Source organism: Acinonyx jubatus, chromosome X (assembly GCF_027475565.1).
Source record: "Acinonyx jubatus isolate Ajub_Pintada_27869175 chromosome X, VMU_Ajub_asm_v1.0, whole genome shotgun sequence".
Classification (NCBI taxonomy): domain Eukaryota; kingdom Metazoa; phylum Chordata; class Mammalia; order Carnivora; family Felidae; genus Acinonyx; species Acinonyx jubatus.
The window spans coordinates 67,034,038-67,056,353 of NC_069389.1; the positions used below are offsets into that span (position 1 = coordinate 67,034,038).

At 32.0% G+C, this 22,316-nt stretch overlaps 1 protein-coding gene across 2 annotated transcripts in view; it reads right to left on the minus strand.

Moving 5' to 3' along the window:
- RPS6KA6 (ribosomal protein S6 kinase A6) overlaps positions 1-22,316 on the minus strand; it is a 182,682-nt gene that overhangs the window by 54,240 nt on the left and 106,126 nt on the right. Inside the window, exons 7-18 of one of the 2 annotated variants that reach the window (XM_053201420.1) lie at positions 19,578-19,684; positions 19,002-19,039; positions 17,851-18,000; positions 11,841-11,983; positions 8,187-8,257; positions 7,864-7,952; positions 6,980-7,038; positions 3,674-3,776; positions 2,909-3,039; positions 2,349-2,471; positions 1,760-1,849; positions 617-775 (exon numbers count right to left, since the gene is read on the minus strand). In XM_053201420.1, coding sequence (XP_053057395.1) covers positions 617-775; positions 1,760-1,849; positions 2,349-2,471; positions 2,909-3,039; positions 3,674-3,776; positions 6,980-7,038; positions 7,864-7,952; positions 8,187-8,257; positions 11,841-11,983; positions 17,851-18,000; positions 19,002-19,039; positions 19,578-19,684 — 1,263 coding nt within the window. The remainder of the gene's footprint in view (positions 1-616; positions 776-1,759; positions 1,850-2,348; positions 2,472-2,908; positions 3,040-3,673; positions 3,777-6,979; positions 7,039-7,863; positions 7,953-8,186; positions 8,258-11,840; positions 11,984-17,850; positions 18,001-19,001; positions 19,040-19,577; positions 19,685-22,316) is intronic. The other variant, XM_027053734.2, reaches the window with a different exon arrangement.

The following is a 22,316-nucleotide window of genomic DNA, read 5'->3' on the forward strand; positions in this document are numbered from 1 at the left end:
CAAAATGGGTGAAGAGGAATGGGAGATACATACTTCCAGTTATGGAATAAGTAAGCCACAGAAATAAAATGTATGGCATAGGGAATATAGTCACTGGTAATGAAATAGCATTGTATGGTGACAGTAGCTGAACTTGTGGTGAGCACAGCATAATATATAGAGTTGTTAAATCACTATGTTGTACAACTGCAACTAATGTAACACTGTGTGTCATCTATACCTCCCCCAAAAAGATATACAGTCCTTTTACTGCCAGAACCTTGTATGTTAGATACATTATAATTTGAATAATGTTCACAACATGTCCTTGGCTAATTATTTTGTTTGACTTTTTAATAATTTCAAAGTCAAGGTTACATACATTTATATAATTCAAACCACTTTTAAAACTAATATGCTTTTAAATCAGGGCAACAAGCAGAGTAAAGAGAATTAATAAAGTATTACCCAATTTCCTAAATCTATAACTTTTACTACATTATGGGTTTTCTTAGGATATCCTCTATAGAAATACATGTTACAGGAAAATTAATTCATTTTGGGTGGCATCTCCTAGATATATTTTTATTAAGATATAAGTCCTATAATTGAAGGGGAGAATATAACTACAACTTACTCCTTGACAATGAAGATAGTCAACTGTCTTAATTATTACAAACAGTACATCACTAGCTTCCCGTTCTGAGAAACACTTTTTTTTGAGAATATGGTCAAGTAGTTCTCCTCCTTTCATCAAATCCGTAACAAGGTAAACATATCTACCATCATCATAAACCTAAAAAAAAAAAATTAATGTTATTTTTAGTTATAATTCTTAAATGCTAAAATTATATTTACTTTCCTTTTCTAGTGAACCTCTAGTGGTCAAAAAGGACATTATCCCTTTACTGTTAATATAGTACAGACTACACTGAAGATTAAACTGGATAAACAACCTCCTACAGTCTTGAGATATGTAAAACATATAATTTTATTAACTTTTGAAGTTGTAAATTGTACTTCATCAAATTATATAAATGGAACAATAGGAATCTGTGCCTCTAAAATGGAATCTATCTTATTTTTGACTATATTATAGCCACTTCTGTTCCCTACTAACAATAAGCTCCCTTCTGGCAGTAAACATTGTTTTTAAATATCATTCCCAAAGTCCATTATCTGATATGGTGTCTTAAATATTTATTGAATTCAACTAGTATATCAAGGAAAATAAATAAGAGAAATACATGTACCCTTTCACTAGGGCATGTGGGATGTTAGTGTATATGGTGTGTGTGTGTGTGTGTGTGTGTGTGTATAACAAACTACTGCTTAAAGATTACAAATCAAAATGCATAATACTATTTCACTCAAGAAACAATCCATAATGTTATAGCTATTTACTGTATAACCAAGAAAGTAAAATATTTTAGAATTTGGCAGTTTCCCAATCTCCTATATCTTCTATATTTATAGTACTATAGGATAATAAATGGTGCTGGCTATAATGTTGACTAGTTAATGAGCTAGAATATATTCAAGTAATCAGGACACTCTCATTCACCTATCATCATAGTTCCTTTTTGATGTTGTATAAGAAGGGTAGGAGTATAGAATCACAGGGGGGAAAAAGAACTGAAGTGGCAAATTTAAGAATTTTGAGATTTTGTGGCATAAAAGTAGAATATAACATAAACAGGAAAAGTTTCAAAAAGAAAATAAAGTACCAAATCATAACTTCATTATCTTATTATCTGATATATAGATTTTAGATACCTACATCCTTTAAAGTAATAATGTTGGGGTGTTGTCCATAGCGCATCAATATTTCAATTTCTTCTGAAGGGTCTCTCTTACTTTTGTCAATGATCTAAGAAATAAGTCAAGAAAAATCTCAGAGAAAACCAAATTATTTTCTTTACCTGAAAGTGAATGAAATATTTTAATTTGGTCATATTTTAAGCAAACACTTAAAACTCAAGAATGATGCCTGCTTCGCATTATTTTAACATTTAAAATTTTCCTATAATGAAACTTAACAATAAAAAATACACCTTCCTTAACACTTTCCTATATTCCAGGTAACTGAAACTATACCAACTGATAATGTGATTCAAATGTGACAGTAATTGTCACAATTGAACAATTTTAACATATTATATTAAAATAAAACTAAAACAAGACATTCATGAAATACACCATTCCTCCAAAATAAAGTTTTAGAAATGCAAATGAAAATATTAAGTCTTAAGACTTTTCCTCATTATTTTATCTTTGCTATCTCCACTTGCTTCACTGAAAAATGTCTGTCAGTTAACCTTTAATTTATATATATATAAACAAACAAAAGAGTTAGATTCAGATAATACCTTCACTGCAAATTCCATGTTCGTGGCTGTATGTATGCATCGCTTGCAAACAGAATAGGAGCCAACACCAATATCTTCTTTTAGTTCATATAATTCAGCAAATTGTCCAGAATTTCCATTTATCTGTTTTTTTTAAAAGTAAGATACTAAGGAGAATGAAATATGTTCACTTTTTTTATCTTCTTTCCTAAATATGCATTAATCTTAAATATTTTAAAAATATTTTAGAGAAGTTTTATCAGTATTTGTAAAAGGTTTAAAGAGATACTGAGCTGATCCTAAATTTTAGGTTTTCTAGATCCCCAAAGCCAATACAATAAATCAACCAGCTTATACACTGCCATTACACTTTTCTTGCCAGAGGAGATTACGTAAATATAATTAAAGGTTAATTACTGTTTGCTTTTTTTCCAAAACATATTGTGACACCTTTAAATCATATTCTACATAGAGACAAATTTAGAAGTTAAAAATCACTTAAAAATTACTGTAAATCCATTAGCAATAACTGAAAGAAATAGTTATCCCTACACTGAATAATCTGATTAGGTGGAATTTACCTGAACAATTGGTAACACATTTGCACTTGTAACAGGAGTGATTTTATATTCTTCTGCAATAGAAGTTGCCACAAAGCTGAATCCTTTGAAGAGTTGATGAGCATTAGCACTAGCTGGTAAACCAGGAGAATCTAATATCCAAATAATGTTATTTAATTAGAACTACACAGAATTATGTGATATGAAATGTTAGCATTTCTTTAAATATAAAAGAAACCATTAAATGCTACCATCAGACATAGTATATCATGTGTTTGATTAATCGTATATTATTTGTCTCCTCATGCTAGTATGCAAGCCCCATGGACTGTAATTGTTGCCTCCCTGTTCACTACTACATCTTCACTGCTTAGTACCTTCAATATTTGTTGGCATTCAATATTTGCTGGATGAACGTGTGAAATACATGCTACTATAAGTAGAACTTATTAAATTATAAATTTTACGAGTCCGTTATATATGTCATGTCTTACCTCCTACCCCTTAACCTATAATTCATTACCATGTGAAAGGACATTTAAAAGAAGGAAGAAAAAAAATTTACCCTTTGCTCTAGCCCCTGCTTCCCTGATAAATATTTCCTATTTAAATCCTCTGTTTGAAAGATGCGCAACAATGATGTATATAAATTCTGCACTTTCATAAAGGGCAATCAATTATCTGCAAACTTAAAAATCATTTCGTTTTTACCTAAGACGCTAATTTATTTTTTAACCATCTAATTGAATGAAAGCCCGATGTTACATATAAACAAATATGCATTACCTTTAGGTGTTTTTGCAGTAAACTCAGGATCAAAACAAAAAGTATCATCTGGTTTTCCAGAAGCCGGTTTGAAAGGAGGTTGAACTTCTCTTCTATATAATTTCTAGAAGAAACAACAGGGTAGTGCAAAATCATATTAACACTCTAAAATTATATTTTGTAAGGGAAAGCAGAACATAACATTCACAGTCTTTAACAGAAGCTCACAATTTAATAAATAAAATTTTAACAGGCTTCAGATACCCATTAACCAAATTGTCAACATTTGAGAGATAATATACACAATGAAACAAGACCAGGAAACACAGCACTGATGCCAAAGGTTGTATTCACAAGGAATGATATTCAATTTTGATATCAAAAACTGACTTGAATTTGCATTAGTAAAATAACCATACAGAATATACTACAATGTGACCATGCAGAAACACCTAGCAACATTCAAGAATTTCAAAATTAGTAGACTATCTTCAAGAAGTATATATTTCACCTAAAATATTTTGTTTTTACATTAAAAATGTATTAAATACACTGTTTATGACTCTTCTTATATAATTCAAAAATGTAATCTTGTCCAAAATTTAAATTCCTAAAATTTATGTTTTTGAAACACATTTAAAACATCTTAAAATGTATACAATCTACTCCCATTTTTTTGAAAGCAACTTTTTTAAAAGGTTACAGACCCACAATGGGGGAATATTAATAGAGAATTACTTTGATTTTCATTTATTTAAATAAATAAACATTATATTCTTTTGTTATTTAAATTAAACACAATGGACATAAACTGTTTAGATATGAGAATGATGAAAAAAAGGAATTTGCAGTTTGTATACTTAAGAAGAAAGGAAGAGTAGATATGCATTAGAAAAAAAATAATAAACCAGTGAAGAAATGGGCAGAAGACATGAATAGACACTTTTCTAAAGAAGACACCCAGATGGCCAAAAGACACATGAAAAGATGTTCAACGTCACTCCTCATCAGGGAAATACAAATCAAAACCACACTGAGATACCACATCATGCCAGTCAGGGTGGCTAAAATGAACAAATCAGGGGACTATAGATGTTGGAGAGGATGTGGAGAAACGGGAATCCTCTTGCACTGCTGGTGGGAATGCAAACTGGTGCAGCCACTCTGGAAAACAGTGTGGAGGTTCCTCAAAAAATTAAAAATAGATCTACCCTATGACCCAGCAATAGCACTGCTAGGAATTTACCCAAGGGATAGAGGAGTGCTGATGCATAGGGGCACTTGTACCCCAATGTTTAAAGTGGCACTTTCAACAATAGCACTTTCAACAATAGCCAAATTATGGAAAGAGCCTAAATGTCCATCAACGGATGAATGGATAAAGAAGATGTGGTTTATATATACAATGGAGTACTACTTGGCAATGAGAAAGAATTAAATCTGGCCATTTGTAGCAATGTGGATGGAACTGGAGAGTATTATGCTAAGTGAAATAAGTCAGGCAAAGAAATACAGTTACCATATGTTTTCACTCATATGTGGATCCTGAGAAACTTAACAGAGAACCATGGGGGAGGGGGAAGGGGGGGAAGTTACAGAGAGGGAGGGAGGCAAACCATAAAAGACTTAAATACTGAGAACAAGCTGAGGGTTGATGGGGGGGTGGGGGAGAGGGGAAAGTGGGTGATGGGCATTGAGCAGGGCACCTGCTGGGATGATCACTGGGTGTTTTCTGGAAAACAATCTGACAATAAATTATGTTTAAAAGAAAAAAGGAAAAAAAAAGTGACACGGGGATAAAAGGACACCAGGGAAAGAAGCACATACATATAACAGGGCAGACTCCCATGTAGCGTGCCCATTGAGTGGTCTTTTAGGGTATTAATACTAACGGCTTCTGTTATGCAGTTTTACAATTATAAAAAATAAGTCACTTTTTCCAAGTTTTTGTTTAAATTTCAGCTAGTTAACATACAGTGCAATATTAATTTCAGGTATATAATTTAGTGATTCATCACTTACATACCATCCCCTGTGCTCATCATAACAGGTGCCCTCCTTAATGCCCATCACCTGTTTAACCCATTCCCCCATCCACTATCATTTTGTTCTCTAGAGTTAAGAGTCTCTTTCTTGGTTTGCCTTTTCTTCCCCGTATGTTCATCTGTTTTGTTTCTTAAATTCCACATATGAGTAATATCATATGGGATCTTTCTCTGACTGACTTATTTTGCTTAGCATAGTACACTCTAGCTACATCCATGTCATTGCAAATGGCAAGATTTCATTAGTTTTTAATGGCTGAGTAATATTCTATTCTATATATATACTACTTCTTTTTATATTCGTCAGTATGAACATTTGTGTTCCTTCCATACTTTGGCTATTGCTAATAATACTGTTGTAAACATTGGGGTGCATTTATCCCTTCTTTTTTTTATCCTTTGGGCAAATTCCTAGTAGTAGAATTTCTGGATGGTAGGGTAGTTGCACCTTTATGTGACGAACCTCCATACTGTTTCCCCAGAGTGGCTGCACCAATTTGCATTCCCACCAACAATATAAGAAGGTTCCCCTTTCTCCAAATCTGTTGTTTCTTGGGTTGTTAATTTTAGCCATTCTGACTTGCATGAGGTGAAATCTCACTGTAGTTTTGATTTGTATTTCCCTGATGATGAGTGAAGTTGATTATCTTTTTATGTGTCTGTTGGCCATCTGGATGTCTTTGAAAAAATGTCTATTCATGTCTTCTGCACACTTTTATTTGGATTATTCATTTTTTGGGTGTTGAGTTTTACAAGTTGTTTATAGACTTTGGATATTAGCCCTTTATCAGATATGTCATTTACAAATATCTTCCACAATTCTGTTGATTGCCTTTTAGTTTTGTTGATTGTTTCCTTCACTGTGCAGAGACTTTTTACCTGTTAAGTGTGGTTGTCTACCACATTTAGATTGGGGAGTATGAAGGAGGAAGAGAAATGAATTAGAATTCATTTTCTTTAAGAATTTGCCTTATCATTCACCTCCTCACCTCTTTCTCTTCCTCCTTCACATTCCCCAACCTAGAACAGGGGAAAATAGTAACCACACTTAACAGGTAAAACATATGATAGACAAAAATTTAGTAAATATCATCCACACACCTACTGGTTCAAGGTAATTGCCATGACATCTACGCCTCTAAGTAAAAACCTCATATCAAAAAAAAAAAAAAAGGATTAAGTTTATCAGCAAAGCCCAAATATGAGCATTTTATTCTTCAGTGTTAATTCATAATAAGTCACTCAGTGACAAAGTTTCTACTGAAGTTACAACTGAACTTACATTCCAGTCAACATTTGCAAAAAAAAGATGTCTTTTGATTTCCTCAACTCCTTCTGAACCTATAAAAAAGGAAATAATTTTTTACTGGTATAATTATTTTTAATCTTTCTACCTGGCTTCTCTGCTGTTATATGTACAAACGAATACACCTTTCATATACTCCTTGCAGTGAAATGTTTATTATTTCTTATTTGATATTTTGGGTTTTTTTTCAATTTAATATAATAAAACATAACTGATGCTCACACTGAAGCATATAAAGTATGATGAAATAATGAAATTCCTTCTAAATCAAATAAAAATAATGTTTAACATATCACTAAAATATATATATATATGTGTGTGTATATATATGTGTGTGTGTGTGTGTGTATATACATATATATATCACAATTAAACTTATGGCTTAGTATCTCAAAGACAAATTACAAAGTGCAATATAATAAAGTGATATTAAAATTTTAACACAAAAATTAAATAATATAATCACATTTGGATCCAGGGAAAGGCTATCAGAAAGTGGCCAAATAATGAGTGGCTATGGAAACATATTTATCTCAAAGAATACTTGAAGGGACAAAATACTTACCTTCAAATATCTAAAAAGATTACCTATATAAGGGAGAATTCTGTGAATTATTTCAAAAGAAGTAATCCATATGATATACATAATGACATACATTAAACGGAAGTTCTGAATAGCTAGACTATTGTTTAATCGTGGACAAAACAGAGTTTACTGGATCTATGTGCTTACAAAATGCAAACTCCTAGGTATAAATATATAGCAGCAGTAAATGAACTAGGCCAGAAAATATAAAGGTACAATGATCCTCCCAAAACAGGCAGTGTATTGTTGTAAAAGTTAAGGCAATAAATAATACCCAATCTATTTGCTGGATTTCTTTTGAATAACATCCTTAGTAGACTTTGTGCTTCAGCACTAAGAAACTGAGGCATTCCGAGTTTTGCTCTGAAAAAGAGTTTTAGAAAATTTCATTTAAATCTAGACATACTTTAAATTGACAAATCTCAAAAAGAACTTAAAAGAATGTTTTAACAATGAAAAATAATGTCCCTTATATGGTAGGAGAAGAAAATAAGACAGTGTGAAAAAGTGTTCTTTTGTGTCAATTGAAAACAAGTTTCAAGAAACTGAAAACAAGGAATTTTTCCCAAAAGAAAAAAAATAACTGTTTACACTTACTTTAATATCATATTCATGGTCTCATTTCTGTCTTTACCTTGAAATGGCAGAGTACCAGTAAGCATTTCAAACTAAAACAAACAAAAAGTAACACATAATTTGCCAGAGCTTAGAATATATGATAAAATTTTTTAGGAAAACAACTGAGACTTGTAATACATGATCATCAAATGATTAAGGATCTATACGATAGGTCAAAATAGGAACAGAAAAGTAAGTCAATTAAGGAAATGCACTGCTGGTACCTCACTATATATAGCCCAACTGATAGGTGACCTGTAGCAAATGAAACCAACCAGTTTTTTTTTTTTCAGTCCTATCTAATCTGGCTGGGTTCCCAAACCAAAGCAATTTGAAAATAGATAGACAGCATTTTCTTTTAAACCAAAGATATGCTCTTAAAGCAAACATTTAACAAAGAATGGAAAGTAAAACTAAGCAGGGAACCATTTCAAATTCATAAGTGCTTTGTACACCTGAAACTAATATTACACTCTATATTAACTAACTGGAATTTAATGTTTATTTATTTTTGAGAGAGAGAGAGAGAGAGAGAGAGAGAGAGAGAGAGAGCATGAGTGGGGGGGGGGGGTGCAGAGAGAGAGGGAGACACAGAATCCGAAGCAGGCTCCAGGCTCTGAGATGTCAGCACAGAGCCTGTCGCGGGGCTCGAACTCATGAACCGTGAGGTCGTGACCTGAGCTGAAGTTGGATGCTCAACCTACTGAGCCAGCCAGGTACCCCTGGAATTTAAATAAAACCTTAAAAAAGAAGATACACAAAAGGCCAATAAACACATGAAAAGATGCTTAACATCATTGGTCATTAGGGAAATTAAAAAAAAGAAAGAAAGATGTAACCATTCTCATTCTCCTCACTCCAAAAAGCAATAAAAAAAGAACAAGAAAGCTACACATGTACACCAGTATCTTAAAAAAATAATAAAGCTGTACATGACATAAAAATAAACATTTTCCCTAAGATATTTAATTGCTATGTATATTACTAGAACATTAAATAATGGTGTAAAAAACTAGTTTTGAAAATGAAGATCATTATACTTTGATAAAAAGAAAAGTTTTCATATCTCTAATATTTAAATCTTGAACTTAGATTCAGTAATGACGTTGGCTTCAGTCCTCTGCTCATTTATCTGAATTCATAACCTTAGTTAGATTATCAATTCAACCCTTTCCTATATATTGATGACTTTCAAATCTGTTCCAGCCTCAATCTCTCTCAAGTCCTAGTTCTCCCTCCCAAATCTACAGTAATGTTTCTTAACTGGATGTTGAAGAAGTAGGGGCAGGGGCCACAGAAAGAGAAAGAAGACAAAGAAAGTATGGTATATGGGGATCGTCTCTCTCAAGCTCCAGTCCTCTGCTTCCAAATTTAAAGTTATTGTTCTCTATTGGTGACCAGAGTAGCAGAGGTGGTAATGGCAAGGACAAAAAGAGGGAGCATATTATACTGGAATCCACCTCCCCCCTAAATTAAATTGCATGTTGGCTGACTGAGTAGTATTTTTAAAGGTCTCCAGATGATTCTGATCCTGTCTCCACTGTTCCCTCCTAATTTATTACCACCAAGGGTTTAACCACAAACCTGTAATAACCTATGCAACATGTTATAAATAAACTATTTCTCCACTTCCAAAACCAGCTGCCCTTTCCAGGTATGTCTTTTCTGCTGAACTATCATTCTTTTCAAACTCCCTAAGTTCATAAATTTTAGAGGTGTTTTTATCTTTGACCTTAACCCTCTCCATCTGTGACATTAAATCAGCTATTAAGATCAGACACTTCTTCCTTTGACATATATTTAAGATTTCATCTTTTATATTCTATAATGTTACAACTGTCTTGTAAGGAGACCTTGTTGGTCTCCCTACTTCCAGTTTCCTCTATTTACAATCCATTTATACAATGCTGTCAAGGCTAATCTTCTTTAAATACATTTTTCTCTAATTACTATCTTGTTAAAGAACTACAAAATCTGGGGTGTCCGGGTGGCTCGTGTCAGTTAAGCATCTGACTATTGATATTGGCTCAGGTCATGATCTCACAGTTCATGAGATCCTTGCTTGGGATTCATTCTCTCTCTTTCTCTCTCTCTCTCTCTCTCTCTCTCTCTCTCTCTCTCTCTCTGTCCCCGCCCTCTCAAAATTAATAAAGATGAAAAATTAATAAACATTAAAAAATAATCTACAAAAGTTTCCTACTACTCAGAGTACTGCATGCAAATGCTTATTGGCATATAGTCTCATTTCCTCCACCGTCACCCTCATTCTCTACTACTATTCTACTCAAACTAGTTCTCTAGGTCTTTGCTACTAATACGATCCTTCTTGATTTGCAGTTATTTAAATTTTTCTACCCTTCCGGGATTAATCTAAGCTCCACCTCCTCCACTTTTCCTACATCAACTTATATGATTTCTTGCCTGAATTCCTAAGGTATATTTTTGGATGGTTCATTTAGCTATTTCAACTGTTTGCCTAAACAGATTGTATGCATTCTTTGGTCACGGAAAATGTCAAAATTATATCTTCAGTTTGTTGCTACCCCACTATCCTACACAAATGTCAGGTTTATAATAGGCCCTAATATATTGAAGTGTCATATAGTATGTTATAAAGTAATAAATAGGCAAAATGGATTATCAGCAAGATGGATTATACAAACAAATTGCTTCAATAGCTATTCACTCAGTGCCCTGCTTGATATTGAAAATATACTCTTAATTTATACCAAATTAGTCAGTTTGTATGCCTGCTATGCTAGGTACCATGACAGATGTTAAGTAGCATGAGACATGACTGCTCTCCACAAAAAGTTTAGTCTTTCTAGGGACATGCATGAAACAATTTGACAATAAGTTTATGGTAAGGTGCTAAATTCTGTGATACCCAACTAAAATAGTATATGGTATTTTTTTAAGTTTATTATTTTTGAGAAAGAGCTGGAAAGGGGCAAAGAGAGAGAGGGAGAGAGAATTCCAGGCAGGCTCTGCACCATCAGTGTGGAGCCTGATGCGGGGTTCAAACCCATGAACTGCGAGATCATGACTTGAGCTGAAATCAAGTGTCGAGCACTTAACTGACTGAGCCACCCAGGCAACCCCCCCATGTGACATTTAAACAAAGTAACCTGGGGGTGCCTGGGTGGCTCATTCAGTTAAGCATCCGACTTTGGCTCAGGTCATGATCTCACAGTTCGTGAGTTTGAGCCCTGCATCGGGTTCTGTGCTGACAGCTCCGAGCCTGGAACCTGCTTCAGATTCTGGGTCCCTCTCTCTCTCTGCCCCTCCCCTGCTCATGCTCTCTCTCTCTCTCTTTCTGAAATAAATACACGTTAAAAAAATTAAACACAGTATTCTGAAATCTAAAATCTGGTAAGCCTTTTTCTCAGTTTCAAATTTGAATAGCTTATAAAAGAATGCTACCATTTACCTTTTCATCTAGAAACTTTAAAATAAATCAGAGTACCAAAATCGTAATTCTTCCTTTATAACAGCTAGCCAATCAGAAGATTTTTTTTAAATAATCATGAATTATCAAAACTCTATTCTCACCAGACACATTCCAAAATTTAAAACAAAATTCTAAATAATATTAATTTTATATTGGCACAATTTAAAAATAACACTACTTACCATAAGTACACCATATGACCACCAATCAGCACTTTGGGAGTGGCCTCTCCTATTTACTACTTCAGGAGCCATGTACTCCACTGTACCACAAAATGAGTAAGCCTTCTTTTCTTGATCTACAGATTCCTTGCTGAGTCCAAAATCTATGATAACAATGTGACAGAAAAATATATCTGAAGATACTCAGAAAATAGAAACTACCAAAGGAAACAAAACTATGTGTTAGAACTTAAAACGATTCATGGATGGGCTATAATTACTCAAGAAAGCTCCGGTGAGACAAATAATGGAAAACAGCCTGTATTTCATGATACCGTTTTAAGAGCACTTAGAGATTGCTCAGTTAAATTCCATCCTCAAAATACATGTTTTCATATTTATATTAGTATATCATTCAGCAATTTTGAGAGGTCAACAATTAAATCATCAAAGCTGTCATAGTGTTCTAAGTTTTAAAATAGACTAAGAGACAAAAGAGACACTTTTTAAAACACTAAAAAAGCAAATTATGCTTTTGAGCTTCCATTTTTGTTTAAGGCTTTCAAAGAGCTAAAGGTACCAATATATAAAAACCAATCATTCCTATGTGCTAGCAGTGAAAATTGGAAGTTGAAATGTAAAAAGTACCATTTATAATACCACCACCAAAAAAAAAAAAAAAACCTGCATGAAATCCACAGGCATAAATATACAAAGTAGATGTAAGACCTGCATGCTAAAAACTAGAAACACCTATGAAAGAAATCAAAGTAGATCTAAATAAGTGGAGAGACATATTGTATGCATGGTTTGGAAGATTCAATGTTGTTAAAGATATCAAGTCCCAAAAAACTGATCTACAGTGTCAATGAAACTTTAACAAAAGTCCCAGTAAGATTTATTTTGTAAAAACAAAAGAAAACGAAACTTAAAATTTATAAAAAAGACTCAAGAAAATAGAATAGCCAAAATAATTTTGATGAAGAAAACCAATGAAGGACTTACACAACCTCACTTCAAAACTTATGATAAAGCTACAGTAATCAAGAAAGCGTGGCATTGGAGAAAGGCTACATGTGTATATATCAATGCAAAAGGACAGTGCCCAAGAATAGACTAACACATACAGTTCTGCTATAATGCTTGTTTTGAAAATGCAAATTTACTCCAACGTGATTGATATGTTAGAAAACAATTTAAGCATAACACAAATTTCAAATGGGTTTGACTTAATGTGTGGTTTATATGCAATTTTGTCTATAAGAAACACTAGGTGAGACACTATAAAACTGAACCTAGCTGGGTGTGCCTGAGTGGCTCAGTCAGTTAAGTGTCTGACTTTGGTTCAGTTTGTGATCTCAGTTGATGAGTTAGAGACCCACATAGGGCTCTCTGCTGTCAGCACAGAGCCTGCTTTAGATCCTCTGTAGCCCTCGCTCTACCCCTCCACCCCATCTCAAAAATAAATACTTAAAAAAATGAACCTACTTGAACCAAGCCAAGTAATGATAGATACATGCACATACCCCAAACATCTGCCAGATTTCAGCTCATTATGTATATTATGAGCTACTCCTGCCCACCTGTAGTGTTACAATCTTCCTCCCAATTCCACATAATCTATCTTCTACCACTTCACAATAACCAACATACTGCAACCTTTCTGACAACAATTCTACAGTCAAATATCAGGATTTTTTCAAGGTAAGGTACCTTTTTATTGTAGTATTTACATATTGTTAAACATTTAGAATATGTAAAACAATGTTGTCATTTTTATCAACTTCTTTTCTTTAGTGTGCACTGGTTATATATTTGAGTGTTAAATCCCTAACCCCATTTCTCCCATAAGTCCTGTGCTTTTTATTATATGTAATTATTCACAGTGAAGTGATTTTTTAAAAGATCACATGTGCACATGTGCTGTATTAGAACTTGCTATATATTGTCAATTGATTCCTGATAAAGGTGTAAAAGCAATTCCATGAAGAAAGTTCTTAACAACAAATGGTGACAGAACAATAGGATTAATATACAAAAAACATCCTCATACCATAAAAAATTAACTAAACATGAACCACAGAACTAAATGTAAAACATAAAACTAAAATTTTCAAAAGAATAAAAAGAAAATCTTTGTGATGGTTTGTTAGGCAATGATTTGTAAGATACAACATCAAAATATAATTCATGAAAGAAAAACGTTGATAAATGGACTTTATCAGAATCAAAGCTGCTCTTCAAAAAATACTGTTCAGAGAAGAAAAAAGAAGCTACAGACTGGAGAAAATATTTGCAAACTGCATACCTGATATAGCTCTTGTATTCAGAGTATATTTAAAAACTCAAAATTCAATAATAAGAAAATAATACACATTTTTTAAATGGGCAAAATATCTGAACAGACATTTCTCCAGAAAAATAAATGCATAAAAAGATGCTCACTGTTGTTAGTTATCAGGGACATTCAAATTAAAACCCCAATGAGATACTACTACATGCCTATTAGTAGAGCTAAAATAAAAATACTGACAATACCAAGTAATGGCAAGGATGTAGATAGAGCAAGTAGAGCTCTCCTATGTTGCTGATGGGTATACAAAATGGCACAACCACTTAGAAAACAGTTTGGAGGTTTCTCACTAAGTTAACAATACACTTACCGTATAACCAAGCAATCCCACTCCTTTGGTATTTACTCAAGTGAAATAAAAATTTATATTCATATAAAACCTGCACATGAATATTTACAGTGGCTTTATTTATCACTTTCAAACTGGAAACAACCCAAATACCCCTTAATTGGGGATTAGACAAGCAAACCATGGTATCATCATAAAATGGAACACTATTCAGCAATAAAAAATAAACTGATACACACAAAATATAGATTAATCTCAAATGCACTTTATTAAGTAAATGAAGTCAGACTCAAAAGGCTATTTACTATATGCCTCTGTGTACATTACATTGTGGAAAAGGTGAAACTGTAGGGACAGAAAGCAGATGGATGTTTAGATAGGGTAAAAAGGAAGGTAAAAAGGACTTATGCAGAAATTGTGGAGAGTGGTATAATTGTATTATACCTCTTTTTTATTTCAAGTTTTTATATAAATTCTAGTTAGTCAATATATATGGTAAAACTGGTTTTCGATGTAGAATTTAGTGATTCCTCACTTACATAATTTTGATGTTGGTGGTGGGAATACAACTAAATGTATTTGTCAAAGTTTGCAGAACTATAGATGAGAAAGTGATTTTTTTTAATTAAACTTTATATTTTGAGACAATTACAAACTCACATGCAGTTATGTGAAATACTACAAGAGATCCTATTTACCTTTTACCCAGTTTCCCCCCCCCCATGGTAACATCTTGCAAAACTTATATTAAAATATCACAGCCACAATACTGACAAGGATGTTGCCATGATACAGAATAGTTCCATCACCACAAGGATCTGAAGAATGAGTTTTACTGTATGTAAATTATATCTTAATTCTATAAGTGATAAAAAAAAAAGTTGTAGCCCTACATTGCTCTTAAAATAAAATACCAACATTAATAATTTTATCATCCCTCAAAACTAACTTTCTAACCATGTTTAATATTTTCATTTAGAATTCATTTATCCTTGTATAATAACTTGAATGAATTATGATTTTAACATAATAAATTTTTTCAATGTACTATTATTAGTTTCTTTCTCTACATTTTGAGACTTTTAAACTCTTGCACATTCCATTTCAAAGATGAAATATAATAAAAGCTAATCTTCAAGGTCAGTTCAGCTGAATATAACAACATACCTTGCAGAGAAGAACACTGGTTTCTTTGGCCATTCCACAGAGGAGGAGAAAGGGAAGAGAATTTTCTTATCCTCCATTACCTTTCAGAGATTTATACCACTCCATAGAGGTCCTCTGCTGTTTTTTTTTTTTTTTCTGACAAAACTGACATTTAACACTAGAATTTGCTCAGCAATCAATTGACAAAAAAAAAAAACTTTTATGATAATAAGACTTAGCTACAAGATTAAATAAAACATATGTTAATTAGTGATTTCTCCAACCCACTATTTTAAAAACAAAATGCAGAGTTCAGCTACAAAAAGGCTCCTTTTGGGGAGGGAGGGCGGTATATCTTTGTAACCTTAAATGATTCTATGATTTTAAAATTTAAAAGCCTGCCTAGAAAACAATAATAAGTATTTACTACGAGTAAAAGTAATCTCAGTGACTAATTTGCAGATAACCATAAAAATTATTAAAACTATTTTAGTGTATACATTTTCTCTTAAATATCTAGTTCAAGTACTGTGTGATATAAATTTCTGACACTGTATATTTTTTCTCCATTCTCTTTATATAAATTACCCTACATTATGTCCCTCAGAAAACACATTATAGCAACTACAGAGAGTTCAAATCAATTGTGTGTTCAATTTATGGTTTTTAGTGGGATATTATGAGTAAATATTATTTTCTAAACCAGGCAACTCATATTACATGGTTAATTTTATATAGACTATAACGTGGGGTGTTCCAAAAAAGTAAGACATAAAAACAATATAAATAATATATTGACATGTATGCAGATATTTTCAGGGTACTTATTCTCATTCTACCAATCTTATTTTATACAATCATAATCTTGGTATGAAGTCAATTAGGCTCAAAGCATAGTCATACCAATGAACCTCTCTATAGTCCACTGCCATTCCAGCTAACCTGTTAAACATTAAGTGTATTCTTTACATCTAGAGGATTTTGAAAGTAGACAGGTCAAAAGAAAGATATTGCCTGTCTCTGGTACTTTTGACTGTAGTATTCAAAATGGGAGGAAGAAGATAGGAAAAGTAAGAGGAAAAGGAGAGGAAGATGGAAGAAAGACACACAAAAGTTAAAAAAGAAAGGAAGAAAAAGAGAAGGAAATAATAAAAAGAAAATAAGTTAAAGGAAATAATGAAAAAACATTATTAGAATATTTACTATGAATGGTCACACTTTAACCAACCTGATTGGGATGTTCTGAGGTTAAATTCATAAATTTATTACTCATTTAAAAACTTTGAATTAGGCTATAATTATAAAATAGTGTCAATTACCTAATATTCATTATTGTATATTTCTTCAAAGAAATTTTTATGGCATCTTGAGGAAAATAGATTGAATTCTGCATATATATATATATATTTTAACAATTAAATCTAATATGTGCATATATATATTTTTAACAATTGAATCTATTTTCCTTAAGATGTCATAAAGATTTCTTTGAAGACATATACAATAATGAATGCATATATATGTGCATATATATATATATATATATATATAACATTTTCTTCCTGTTACAAGCCTTCTGTCCCTTGTTTAAAAGTTAACATTTATTCTAACTATTCCTTCCTCCTCAGCCAGTTTAAGTCCAAAATCTATAAAAGAAAAATTCACATTACAAGACTAAATATAAAATATAAATATAAAACAATTTGACATCATTATTCTCTTACTGGAGAATATAGGTAGGATTTATTCTAATTTTTTCCCACCTCCTTTCTTCATTCCTTACAAAACAAGTATACTGTAGTTTTTAAATGAAAATAATTAAATTCTAACCAAATTTGCAACAAAAACTTGAATGCTATAAAAAATTATATAATACATAAAATCTCAAAACTCTATTATTCTGTCTTCCTATTTTTTTCCTTTTCCTCTTTCAATCCCTTTAAATCTACTTTGTATCTTCTAAATATGAAAAAGAGAATCAGGCTATGAATTAAAAAGATTTACTAAACTTTATTTGAGCTTGGTCACATTTTCCTGAGCTTTCAAGTTAACAGCTTTATACTTTATTTTTACATTGAAGCAGTATACTTAGGAATTTAAAGCAACTTACCTTTAAAGTGTACTGGTCCAAAATTCTCTGTAAAGACCACATCTTCATTTTATTTCTGTTTTAATATTCTGATAATTAAATAAAGATTTTACTATCTATTTATAACATAATTAGCCTTTCGAGATTGACTCACTCAGCATAATACCCTTGAGTCCATCCAAGTTGTTGCATATATCAAGAGTTCTTTCCTTTTTACTGATGGGTAGTACTCCATTGTATGGATGTATCAGTTTGTTTATCCATTCATTCTCTGAAGGACATTTGGGACATTTCCAGTCTGGGGCTATTACAAATAGAGCTGCTATGAAAATTCGTGTATAGGTTTTTATGTGCACATAAGTTTTTATTTCTCTAGGATAAATGTCCAGAATGGGTACTGTGTGGTTGTATTTATATCATATTCTCAACATAACAAAACTAGAGTTGTAGAATAAATAAGTGATACCAGAAGTGAGAGTAGGAGGAGGGAAGAGATAACTGTAAATGGGAAGCACAAGAGAGTTCTTTTTCAATTGTAGAACAATTTTGCATATTCATTATAGTGGTGGTAATAAAATATATATGTGATAAAAATGTCATAGAATTATACACAAACAAAAAAATACATGCATGCAAAAACTAGTGAAATCCAAGTAATGTATATGGTCCAGTGAGTTGTACTATATCAATTAATTTCCAGGGTTTAATAAAGCACTGCAGTTTCATAAGATGTCACCATTGGGGAAAGCTGAGTGACGGGTACACAGGTCCTCTCAGTACTATTTTTGCAACTTACTAAGAGTCTACAATTATTTGAAAATAAAAGTTTTTTTTAAATGGTATAATAGATATATTTTATGCCTAATAATCCTGTAAGGATTTAGCACCTTGTCTTATAGTAAACCCTCAATATTCAAAATAAGGAAAAATAAAACATGTTTTCACAAATAAAGAAAAAAAGGAACTTCTGATTCTGAAATACTTGGTTTAAAAGTTTATAATTCACTACACTTCAAACGTGATAACTACTTATGATAAATCTTATAGTCGAGATTACCTAAAATAATGTTTTTACCTAGCATGCCAAATGTTATTTGATAATTAGGATAGTGACTCTATTGTATAAATTTTTGGTATTACAATTAGAACATATTGAGAGCTACCTTATCTACTTTTTAAATGAATTTTAGTTCACTAAAGAGATGAATAAAATACAAATTAAGTAAAAGAAAAAAGAAAACAGGCTTAGTCAGATATATATTAAATAAAATTATAAAATAGAGTAAAATAAGAAAATCTGCATACCTGTTAACTTGATATGTCCTATTTCATCAAGCAAAATGCTGTAAATCAAAATTCACATTCAACAAGATGGAATCAAATATTTTTATATTTTCATTTACATAAAAATCATCATAAACTTAAAAATGGTATCTATTTGATTTACTGGAAAATATTTAAATGATTAACTTAAAATCAATGAGTATCTCGGTGCGCCTGGATAATTCAGTCAGTTAAAGCATCTGGCTTCGTCTCAGGTCATGATCTCAAGGCTCATGAGTTCGAGTCCTGCATCATGCTCTGTGCTGACAGCTCAGAGCCTGGAGCCTGCTTGGGATTTTGTGTCTCCTTCTCTCTTTTCCTTCCCCACGCTCACTCTCTCTCTCTTTCTCCTCTCACTCTCTCAAAAATAAATAAAAATTAAAAAAATTTTAAAAATCAATGGGTACCTCATAAAGATTACTTGTTATAAATAAGTTTCATATAATTGCATAATTCATGTATATTTTCACATAATTTTTAAAACAAAACACTTAGTGGAGAAAACTGTAATTACAGAAATACTGGTGACAGGGATTCATAAGGAGAATATAGCCTTACTTTTCTGGTTTCAGGTCTCTATATACAATTCCTAATTGGTGCAGATGATCCAAAGCAAGTGCCAGTTCTGCAAGGTAGAATTTCACATCTTCCTCTGTAAACAGAACCTAGAATGCAATAATTTACCATTTGGTCCTTTCTTCAATATTGAATTTTAAAAATTTACTTCTTTAAAAATGAATAAACAGACAAATCTAGGTTAATTAAAAAAATAAGAGAAGTAGTTAGATGAAATTAACTCTTTAAGAATCCTCTCTTTAATACTGTTTTAATGCAAATCTTCCTAAAACATATAATGGAGTTTATATATCTTCTACATTGAATGTACTCTGCAGGATTTACCTTTTTGTAACACTTTAGTGTCATAATGCAATTATTAATTTTAGTACTCTGCTACAATGTAGTCATATTCTCAGGATTTTTGAAGTTTATAGGATATTTTGGTGTACATTGGTAATTCCACTATTTCTACATTTTCTCTTTCACTGTCTACTATCACTTCTCAGGAATTTCACTATTAACATCTCTAACTAACCCAAAGTTTCTAGTATACCAACACAAGATGTTAAATGAGTAACTCTTACATTAAACACAGTTCTAAACCCAGTGTCTAACCTAAAGAGTAGATCTAGGCCCATTCTGCTAGTAAAGTACTTGGGTTTAATGACATTTTATTCCTCATTTTGTGCCTGGGAATAAAGCTGCTATGGTGAAGTGAAAAGAGCACTGGAATTAGAATCAGATTAGCAGTGTAATGTTTGACATGTTACTTAGCCCTCTAGGCTTTAGTTTCTAAAGCTGTAAAATAAGGATAATAACACTTGCTATATCTACCTAACAAGGTTATTTTAAAAGCCATATTAGGGGGCTTGTGTGGCTCATTCAGTTAAGCGTCTGACTTCAGCTCAGGTCATGATCTCACAGCTTGTGGGTTCAAGCCCCATGTCGGGCTCTGTGCTGACAGCTCAGAGCCTGGAGCCTGCTTCAGATTCTGTGTCTCCCTCTCTCTCTCTGCGCCTCCCCCTCTCACACTCTGTCTCTCTCAAAAAAAAAAAAAAAAACATTAATTTTTTGTAAAAAAACCGTATTAGTTTATGTGGAAAAAAACTTTGTAAATTGTAGAATGCTATGTATTTAACCATGAGGCATAATTATTATAGGTTTATGCCTATATTCATTCCTGAGTGTTAAATTTACACACAAAATTGGGTACTACTCAAACATTAGATGTAATTTTTAAGATTTATCAAAGGCTTCTGAATGGCAAAACAAATAACTTGTCTAGAAATTAGCTATTTTCATTAAAGAAGTCTCTGGATTATTAGGAAAGCTCAAAATTTGAATGAAACATCATAAAATCTTATAACTGAACTGCCCATTTATTATTATGCTCACTGAATTACATAATACAGACTCAGGTTACTAGTAAAATTTCAGAGAATGAGCAGTTAAAGATAAATTTTGAAACTCTGCCTACTTCTGAAAATGATCTATAGAAAAACAAAGTTGTGCATTATCTAAATTTCAGAGTTCATGTGAATATAATGGTAAAAGTATATGAACATAATTTTCACTTGATACTTTATGAAGAATAAATATGTTTGTTACTTATTTCTCAGGAAGGCTAATCAAAACTTTCATTTAAACCTAACACATAAGAAAACCTTAAACAAATACCTTACAAACTCTAAATTAGAGTCTTTGCCTAAGTTTTATGGCAAGCATATTATTTTGTCATTAAACTGTGTTAAAAGCCTCATGAGAGACACAAATAAGAAACTTACTAAGTAGCAATTATATGCCAGTAACTTTGCATTCATTATGGTATTACACTCTTTCAAACAACCCTATGAAGTAGGTATTATCACCACCTTATATATGGAAAAAGAGACAAAGAGACAAAGTGATAAAATATTTTGCCCAGAATAACATAGCTAGTAAGAAGCAGGTCTAGGATTTGAACTCAGGAATACTTATTCCTAAGAAGTACCTAAGAAGTACCTCTTTCCCAGAAGCCACTTCTGCCGGCTATATTTCAACTCTGTTTTAGTTTCAGTACCATTAATGCTTTCCTATTCACTAATCACCCTATCACAAATGAACCCATGAAAAAACATCACTTAAAACCCTAGCACCTTGCTAGGCTTTCGTTGTCTGCTCTTCAAATTGTTTGTGTATGTATGAGTGCATGTGTGTTTTAACATATTTAAGATCACACTATATACTATTTAGTGTCCTCCTTTTTACCCACTTATCATATCATAAGCAACATCCCATATCTTTAAAATGTTATACACACACACACACACACACACACACATATTATAAAGTTATCTAAGATAATTAAGATAATTAAAAACTGGAAATAACCCAACAGAACACTTAGGTAAATTATGGTAAATTAGTTTGGTGATATTATATTTTATGGTTCTCAATGCCTGAAGAATATCAACATAACTAATTTACCATAATTTACCTAAATGTTCATTTGGGTTACTTCCAGTTTTTCATTATCTTAGATAACACTATTATATATATATATATACATATATATATATATGTGTATACATATATATATATATGTATATATGTATTTTCCACACTTATGATTATTAACCCAAGAAGGATTCCTAAGAAATAAGACAGGAAGTACTGGGTTGGTAAAAATAAATAGTCCAAGATTTTTGATATAAAGAATAAAATTATTTTCCAAAAAAGTTTACAATAATTTATACTCCC